Below are 9,944 nucleotides of genomic sequence, written 5' to 3' on the forward strand. Positions count from 1 at the left end.
TACTGTCCCTACTAAATTAAATTATTAATTCCTTAGCCCCCTTGTCCCAGAGACCAGATTGTCTAGTTTTAAACAAATGTTATAACCCCGTTTGTGAATCCACTTTTTTAAGGAGTAATTTTTATGAGGTATTTATGATTTTTTTTGTTATTAAAATAAAATTGACTTTATTAGAATATATTTTTATATTGTTTAATATAATTGCTTTATGAATTCAAGTTTTAATTATTATTTTTTAGTTTAAAATAAAACTTTAAAAAACATGAGTGATACATTCGAAATTTTGAACAGAAGATTAATAACATCTCCTTTCATGGTACAAGGAGAGGTAGTAAAAGGTTTTGGAAGAGGCAGCAAAGAACTAGGTATTCCAACTGCCAATTTTCCTGAAATAGTTGTTAAGGATATACCAAGTGAACTGAGTGCTGGAGTTTACTATGGTTGGTCTCGTGTAGATAATGGTGAGATTTACAAAATGGTGCTCAGTATTGGATGGAATCCATTTTACAAAAATGAGAAAAAATCAATGGAAACACATATTTTACATGAGTTTGATTGTGATTTCTACGGGTCTACATTACGTATAGTTATGACTGGATATATTCGACCTGAGCTAAATTTTGGTTCTCTTACAGAATTGGTAGATGCTATCAAGAATGATATTGCGATTGCACATTCCTCACTTGAAAAATCAGATCATATTTCACACAAGTTTTTAGAATTCATTCAGAAAGAAATTTAAAGTTATAAAATATTTATTTTTATAAAATTTTTTAGTTATTTAGTTTAAAAATTTTGTAAAGAAAAAGTTAGGTTATTAAATTAGATTATTTTTATAAAAAAAATATATATATAAATGTATTATAGAAAGTTGTTTTTACACATTTTATTGTATACATGTTTTCATGCATGAAAACAAACAAAAAATTTGCTTTGTTTTTATTTTTTTATAAATAAAGAATTTACTGAAGCCCCTGCCAGCAGGCAATTTCAGTGTGACAACAGAGTGTAACTATCTAAACATGCATTCATATTTAGATAGTTACACTCTGCTGTCACACTGAAATTGCCTTTTCAAAAAAAAAAAATAATATATATAATACCACAATTGTAAAACAAAAATTAGTTAGCTAGAAATGTATTTTTTGAAGTTAATAGAGTTAATTTTAATTTTAAAGCTCTTGATAATTTTAGCATTAACAACATAAGGCGGTAAGTTATTCCAAATATTAACAACTTAATTATTATTTAATATTAAGAAACTTGATATATTTAGGCAAACTTAATTAGCTCAAATTAATCAATGTTATTTTTTGAAAACAATTCAGCGCTAGAGATTTTTCAAGCTTTTATTCCACCTTTATAATATGGACTCAGTGCCGGGTAACCGGACTTAGACTTGTTTTTTTCTTCCAGGTAACCGGAATCTGGGACTTGGTATAAACTGGTTCTGACACAACTCTAATATATATATATATATATATATATATATATATATATATATATATATATATATATATATATATATATATATATATATATATATATATATATATATAGTTTATATATATATATATATAGTTTATATATATATATATATATAGTTTATATATATATATATATAGTTTATATATATATATATATAGTTTATATATATAAATATATAATTAATTTCAAGGAAATATATGGATTTTACTTTGGAAAGGTATTAGTCTTGCTATTAAACTTTTTGGTTTCAGTTTGTAAGGTGTTAGTTTTTTGTTTAAGTCCTCAAAATTTACTTCTTAAATTTTAAGATCTCCAATTTTTATAAGCAATTAAAATATGACATTTTTAAACAGTTTTTATAACTGTTTTCAAAATATAGAAAAATAATTCACATCTTAAATTATCAACTAAAATTGGCTTGGCAACAGCTTAATAACATCATTTCTTCATAACAGTTTTTATATAAAAAAAAGATGAGTTCTGGAAAATTTATTTACTCATTAAGGAACAGTTTATGTAATGTAAAAAGACTGTTAACAAAAAAAGAACATAACTATGTTAAATCCAATCTTATTATGCAATCTTTACGAAGAGTATCTAATTCTTCTATATACAAAAACAAAAAAGAAAACATTGTTACGCAGGAAGATGGTGTCCAATATACACATTTTGGGTATGAAAAAGTTGCAGAAAACATTAAATCTGAAAAAGGTCAGTTTTATGTTTTATTGTTTGTCTTACCTGAAAATTTGACTAAAATATTCTTTACGATGTAAAAGAAGAAAATGAGTTATTATTAATCTAAAAAATATATATATAAACATTTAAAAATGTAAAATTGCAATCTTAATGGCTATATATGAACAGCAAAAAAAAATTTAATTTTGTAATTCATAATTATGTTAAATTATTTATATATTTATGAAGCAATATAAATTTAACAGAATTTATTAGTTAATAATTATATTGAATTTTAATTGTTTACAGTTTTTATATTTTTGTTTTCATAATGTTGATACCATTGTTTTACAATGTGAATGTTTGTTATATACTAATGGAATATCAGTTTTAAATATTAGTATAGAATAATGAAATGATAATACAAAATGTTAATGTAAATACTTGCATGATAATTTTAATAATTTTATTTAAAAACAGTTCATGATGTGTTTAAAAATGTTGCTGATTCGTACGATCTTATGAACGACTTGATGAGCGCAGGAACTCATAGAGTATGGAAAGAATATTTTGTTAAGTGTTTGAATCTCAAATCTGGCATGAAAATCTTGGATATGGCAGGAGGCACAGGTATTAATTAATTTCAATTTATATACTTTTTTATTTATTAACTGTTTGGATTTATTTAACTATTTAATTTTATTTTTTAATTTTTTATAAAAATATTGTAATACGTTTTTAAGTTTTTAAGTTAGCTATTTATATTTACAGTAAATCCATATCTTTATATACATTTATATAAAGATATGGATTATATTATATTTTTTATATACATTAATTTTGTTATATTAACTTTATTGTATAAATTATATACATTCATTTAGTTTTGTTAAGTTTACTATATTTATCTAGGAGATTTAGCATTTACTTCATTTATATAGGGGATATAGCATTTAAGATGTTGGATCATGCTCCATCTTCAGAACCTACTATTGATATTGTTATAAGTGATATAAATCAAGCAATGTTAGATGTTGGAAAGAAGCGTGCATGTAAGTTAGGAATTGCAGAAGGTATAGTCAGATCTTGTTAATTTGTTGATAATCGAGTTTAGGTTTTTTTATTTAGCAGAACTAAAATACTTGATTTTTTTCAGAGTTTAAGTGGGTTTGTGCTGATGCTGAATCTTTACCTTTTGAAGATGAATCATTTGATTTATATACAATTGCATTTGGTATACGAAACACAACACATATTGATAAGGTATCAATATGGTTTTATTGAAGATAGAAAATATTTTATAAGAAAATTTATTATAAGTTTAAAACCTTCAAAAACAAGTAAAACTTAGAGTTAAGAAAGTTATTAAAACAGAGATGATCAAAAAATAGTGTGATGGAGATAAAATTGTCTGTGAAGAAAGCTCATAAGTAGGCCTACACAACTTTATAAATATTTTAAATCTTTAATTAATTAATAGTTTTATTATTTTGATAATGAATTTTTAATTAATTAGTATTATATCTAATAAAGTTAAAATCTAAAACATTTTTTATGATAATAAAACTGGGTTAGGGATTGGGATTTTTGGCTTTTGTAGTGTAATCCTATTATATTGCAATATTGACTAGCATGATGTAGAGTGCAGGTGGTGAAATCTGTTGCGAGGACACGCCCCTGACGAGTGGCATTAGTGCAGGTCTCAGGCTCTCCGAAACGTCATTGGTGATCGCAGTGCATTATCATTATTATTATATTATAAACCATTGTTTTATCATTTGTTTAGGTTGACTAGAGCGTGAGTTATTATTCACCCTATCCCTGAGTCCTAAAATTTTATTCCTCCTACAAAATGCGGTAGTGGTGTAGTGGGTAGAGCGCTCGCTTTGTAAGCGAGAGGTTCGGAGTTCGACTCCCACCACGTCCCTGGAAGTACCGCGCTCAACTTAGTTTCTCCGCGCAGCGGCCTTGCTCAGCAAGGTTCGTGTTTCGGAGTTAAAGAGTTGAGAGAGGGTTGCACCACGAATAACAACTAAAAAAATAAAAAACACAAAAAAATGAGTAGCCTCCTCGACTGTAGGGCCCCCTCGGGCCTTGGGGAGGTGAATAATCTAAAAAAAAAAAAAAAAATAGGATTTACATTCATTTATGATTCTCACCCAATGAAATCATCTACAATCTACTTTTATTATCACATCTTCCAGGTCTAACGTAACTGGACGGCTCCGTTGGTCACTTTTTGTGACCATTGTGTCGCATAAACAAATAAAATAATTTATTTATATTCTAAATAAAATACTTGAAATAAGAACAGCAAAACTAATGTTAATTTAAATTCTAAACAAAATAATTAAAATAAAAACGGCAATGTTTTATTTATACTCAAGATACGACAAAACAAACGATTTATTTAAATTTTAAATATATAAATTTTAAAATAAAAAAATTTAAGTTAAAATAGCAGTTTGATTATCACAAATCTGGTATGTAATTTGTTTAGCTGAAATTAATGAATATTTGTTACAAGTATTAAATTGTCTTGAAAAGAGGACAAGTTAGACAATTTATTTGACTTAGAAATTGCTTCAACATTTGCTTGGTTACTAACATTAACTTAGATACCAATAATCACTTGGATACCAACATTTATCTAATCAATAATAATATTTATAAAGTTATAGATTAAAGTTGAAAAATAGTTTTGGTGGCAAGTAGGTATTAATACGTGAAAACTTTGATAACATCATATTCTGGAATCTTCAAATTTATTTTTCAAATTTCCGCTTTATTTTGTTTTTATAAGTTTTCTCAGAAATCTAAAAATCGGGCAATTCTAAGATGGATAGTAATAATAAAGTTTTGTTTTGTTTTGTTTTGATATATTTCATTGAAATACTCAATAATTTATTTTTAATAAGTAGTTATAAACTTTAATATTTGTTTCATTTATTTATCTGTTAAGGTCTTAGATGAAGCATATCGTGTTTTAAAACCTGGTGGACGATTTTCCTGTTTAGAATTTTCTAATGTATCTAACCCTTTAATTCGAAGGTGTTTTTTTTTTTACTGCTTTTTATGGATTTCGAATTTAACGACAACTTACTAATATAAAAGTTATTATACTATAAAGAAATCTATTTCATGTTTAAATAAGTACTATTTATTTAATAGCATATATGACGCTTATTCATTCCAAGTAATACCAGTAATGGGGGAATTGTTTGCTTCAGATTGGAAATCTTATCAATATCTAGTGGAAAGCATAAGGCAGTTTCCTGATCAGGTAAAATTTTAAAATATTTAGTTGAATAACTATTAAATTGACTTTTCAACTCAGCAAGAAACTCCTGTTGAAAACAGAAGAACACAAAAAAGTATTGATGCAAAATGAAGAGAAGAACAAAAATATCCCAAATGATTAGCAAGTTGATGAATAACTTAGTTGTGCGTCTGTTTAAGCTACAGTACGTTTGTTAAAGGTACAGTGCACCTGTTGTCACAGTGTATCTCTTTAGGTTACAACACATCTGTTTAGGCTACAGTGTCGCTGTTTAGGCTTTAAAGTGTCTATTTAGGTTACACTGCTCTTGTTTACGCTAAAGTGTGGTGAAATTTGTTAGTTGCTTCAAGACCTACCCGAAAATCTGATAAGAAAAAAAAATTCATGTTTGAGTGAAGAAGTGTCTTTAATAGGCAAAGGCTTGATTGCTAGATCAAAAAACAACGAAAAAGGTAATGTACAATTAACAGTCTTTACTACAGTTCCCAGCCTCCAAGCTTGGAAATGAAAGCTATTACTTTATTACGGGACCAACTAAAGTTAAAAGCTAAAAGACACTCTTTTGTGATTTTTTATTCACTGTTTTGCTGTTAGTGGTTTTGTTAGTAACAATTAAAACTGCGATATCAACACATGAAATGTTTCTTGTTAGATCTCATTGAGAGCTGAGAAATATATTATATAAATATTAAATTTTTAATCATATTATTCATAAACACTTATTTTGTAGATCACGAGCATAATTTCCTAGTTTATTTTTCATTTAATCTTAAAAGAAGCTATAAACTAGATACAGTAAAATACCGGTAGCTCGAACCTTCTAAATGCTAAGGAAAATGGATCGACTTCAGCAAAGTAAAACAGTTTTTCTTGATTTCAAGGCACTATAGAAAACAGTTCGAGATAACAAAAGTTCGAGTAATACGGCCTTTGGCTTACCGGGAATTAACTGTTATAAAAATTACCTTGACTTTGGTAGTTATATTAGTTGAGAAACTAAAGAAATTAAAATGACAGCAGTTGTTTATTTAAAGTAAGAAATAAATATGAAAATAAAGATGGAAATAAAGAACAGATCATAAAGCTTCAAAGAGTCACGAGAAAGCTTTAAATTCTTTTGAATTAATAAAATTTCAAGATCATATATCATATTTAATAATTCTTTTACTTTAAAATTTTAAGTATACATTCATTAAATATTCAAAACTCTCTTTCAGTGCAAAATGTTTTTTTTTATTTTTAAATCTCTGTTAATTTATGTAAAAAATGTCCTTGACTACAAAATTAACGTAAACTGATTTTTATTTTTAAATCTCTGTTAATTTATGTAAAAAATGTCCTTGACTACAAAATTAACGCAAACTGATTTTTATTTTTAAATCTCTGTTAATTTATGTAAAAAATGTCATTGACTACAAAATTAACGCAAACTGATTTTTATTTTTAAATCTCTGTTAATTTATGTAAAAAATGTCCTTGACTACAAAATTAACGCAAACTGATTTTTATTTTTAAATCTCTGTTAATTTATGTAAAAAATGTCCTTGACTACAAAATTAACGCAAACTGATTTTTATTTTTAAATCTCTGTTAATTTATGTAAAAAATGTCCTTGGCTACAAAATTAACGCAAATTGATTTTTATTATAGGAAGCATTTTCCAATTTGATATACAACGCTGGTTTTAGTAACGTCACGTATCACAATTTAACTTTTGGTGTAGTTTCAATTCATGATGGTTTTAAACTTTAAAGTTTGACTTCGTTTTTATTTATTTTTAAAGTATAAAAAATATATTTTTTCCTTTTTTTGTCACTTTACTTACTTAAACTATTTCAAAGTTTATCACTTTTTTCTTCACACGGCCGACGACACGGGTTTCGAAGTGCAGGGGTACCATCGTCAATGTCCAAAAAAAGTCCCCTATACTTTTTTAAAAAAAAAGGTCTTTTACAAAAATAGTCCGGGGGGGTTGAATTCGATAGCATTCTAGTGTTTTTTGATTAAAATTGTTATACTATAACTGCGCTAAATAAAGTTTTAGATAGTCGCCATTCTTAAACACCAAAACATTTTTTAATTCGAATTCTATTGACGAATTTTGATTAAGTTTAAGAATTTCAAAAAAATATGAAAGTTGACACAACTTTAACATTCAAACGTTTTGTATCAAATTGTTTTTACTCTGTAAGTTGTTCAAATTTTTAAAACATAGTTTTCCTGTCTTCATAATTATCGTGTATGGTATTAATACTTATCGTATGTCATAAAATCTAATTGTGACTTATTTATGATGTACTAGATATTCAAATTTTAAAAAAATGTTTTTTATCATTTTAATAAACATATTAAGGTGCATAAATTAAAAAAAAGGACCTGATTAGTAGGGCTACTCGTCGTGATTAGTTGAGTCTTAATACTGAATCATTACATAAATAACTTAATTTTTTTTATTTACTTTTTTTTCCTTCATTTTTTACTTTCTTTTCTCTTTTGCTTTTCAAATTTGCTGCCCATTTTCAGATTCGCAATCAAACGTTATTATTTGTGCTTGAACATTAAACTTAAATTAAAATTGAAAATTGAAATTAAACTGGTTGTTTTACTCATTAATCGGCTTTATGCTTTGTACTGCTATTTTAAACTGAAACAAGATGGTTTCTTGTCATTTAAAGTTTTTGTTAATGCTGATATATATTAAGTCGTTATAAAAATAGTTTTTTTTAATGAGGAATAATTTTTCATTCTCATCAGATGAAGCGAAGTTCTGTTAACCAAAACTCATTCTCAATTTACTTGTCATTCAGCAAAGCCAAGCTTCTGTCAACCTTTTTCTTCCTTTTTTAACTCTATTCTTTATTTTCTAGTAACTCATTAAACTCGTTTCGACCAAAGGGTTCATATATAATCTTATAATATCAAAGTGCATGTTTAATTAATGGTTTAATACAAAAACGTTCGTAAATCTTTAAAAATGGATAAAGGTAAGCAATTTTTCTATATATATTTTATTATAAAACATTAAGTTGGTATATACTGAGAATTTTCATTTCATCATTCATATAAAAATGGTATCAATCCGTAAAATTATTCAAACAGATTGCATGTTTCGAAGGTTTAAGAATTCATACTGCACATGAATTGTGGTTCAAGAGTACATAAAGCTCATAAAAGCTTTAAATATCTTTTAAAATTTTAAAAATAAAGATTTAGTAGTTAAAAAGAATAAAAGAAAGAAACAAATATCTGATCAGAATCGACCAATTATATTATCTAAACACGTATAAAGTACAATGTAAACTCTATGCTCTTCCGCTTAGTAACATCTTGTACATGTTGCAATGCATAATAGTGATGTAAATTTTCCGATAAATTTGGTTCGAAATTTACCGGTAAGATTTGCTGGTAAATTTACAGGTAAATTTTTAAAGCGAAATGAGTAAATTTTTTCTTTTAAAAAATTTTTTTTAAAGAAAAACAAGAATTAATAAAAAATTTTTTGAAAGAAAATTTACTTCTAAAAAACCCTTAAGTTTTATAAAATGTCTTACAGACATATATATTACAGTGTGGCTATTTAAGTTCTCTTGTATTTTCCTTATCATAGGGTAATAAGTTAAAAAATTAGGTGATTCGATCCAAGATTAGAAAATAAGGCCCTATGTGACAGGATTTGATCTTTCACAAAGGTCAAATGCCGGCTGCACCAACTTAGCATGAGCTCTGCCTTTTTAAAACATGATTTTTAATAAGCACTATATCAAATGCCGTTATACCATGTTTCTGGTTTTAAAAAGGTTTTAGTTTTAAATGTTTATTCTCCCGATTAAGGTGGTTATCAGGTAAAAAATAGCGATTTTTGTGAAAAAAAGTGTTTTTTAGTTTATTAGCCAACTTTGTGTAAAATTTAATTGGCTTTTCAACCCTATATAACATGATATAGGTTTATTAATAAAAAAAAATGTAAAAAATTGTTTTAGTTGGTAAGAGTAAAAAAACTTTACTTAGCAACCTCATAGCAACCAATTTTTTTTTATAGATATATTTTCCTTAGAACTAGATTTAAATAATTATTTATTTTCTTGGGTCTGTATAATTAACTAAACTTTTGAACTAGAGTTATAAAGCAAAGTAGTATGTTTTGATGTTATTTTTTAAGCAGAGAGGAAAAAGTTTGAAGTTGTTAAAAAAGGTTTTATTATGGCAAAGAATAAAAGTTTTAAACTTAGCAAAGCTAAACGAGTTTTTCAAGGTAATAGATATACTAAGAAAGCAATTGAGGATTTTTTGCAAGAGCCTGCAAAATATACAAACAAAGATGGAATAAATACATTGCCAAGTGCTAATTCAACAAAGTTGAACATTTCTCTAGATAAAGCTGATCAACCTTTAACGAAACACGACGACTTTTTCTTTTTTTTTCATTTCCCTATGTTTAAAGATTTAATTTGTAGCATTGGATCCTGTGGTGGATGCAATTCAAAGGATATTGCTCTTG

The 9,944-nt window shown here is 26.3% G+C and overlaps 2 protein-coding genes across 2 annotated transcripts; both read left to right on the top strand.

Annotated features, from left to right (window-relative positions):
- Positions 1-207: 207 nt before the first annotated feature.
- On the top strand, positions 208-861 carry LOC100207839 (putative riboflavin kinase). The gene has a single exon (XM_065807852.1). The coding sequence runs from the start codon at positions 263-265 to the stop codon at positions 740-742; it is 480 nt and encodes a 159-aa protein (XP_065663924.1). The 5' UTR covers positions 208-262; the 3' UTR covers positions 743-861.
- Positions 862-1,809: 948 nt separating this feature from the next.
- LOC100212548 (2-methoxy-6-polyprenyl-1,4-benzoquinol methylase, mitochondrial) lies at positions 1,810-7,256 on the top strand. Its single transcript, XM_065807851.1, has 7 exons — positions 1,810-2,199; positions 2,647-2,796; positions 3,108-3,239; positions 3,323-3,429; positions 5,129-5,217; positions 5,338-5,449; positions 7,097-7,256. The coding sequence occupies exons 1-7, from the start codon at positions 1,962-1,964 to the stop codon at positions 7,196-7,198; spliced, it is 930 nt and encodes a 309-aa protein (XP_065663923.1). The 5' UTR covers positions 1,810-1,961; the 3' UTR covers positions 7,199-7,256.
- Positions 7,257-9,944: the final 2,688 nt, after the last annotated feature.

This window comes from Hydra vulgaris, chromosome 10 (genome assembly GCF_038396675.1).
Source record: "Hydra vulgaris chromosome 10, alternate assembly HydraT2T_AEP".
In the NCBI taxonomy this organism is placed as follows: Eukaryota; Metazoa; Cnidaria; class Hydrozoa; order Anthoathecata; family Hydridae; genus Hydra; species Hydra vulgaris.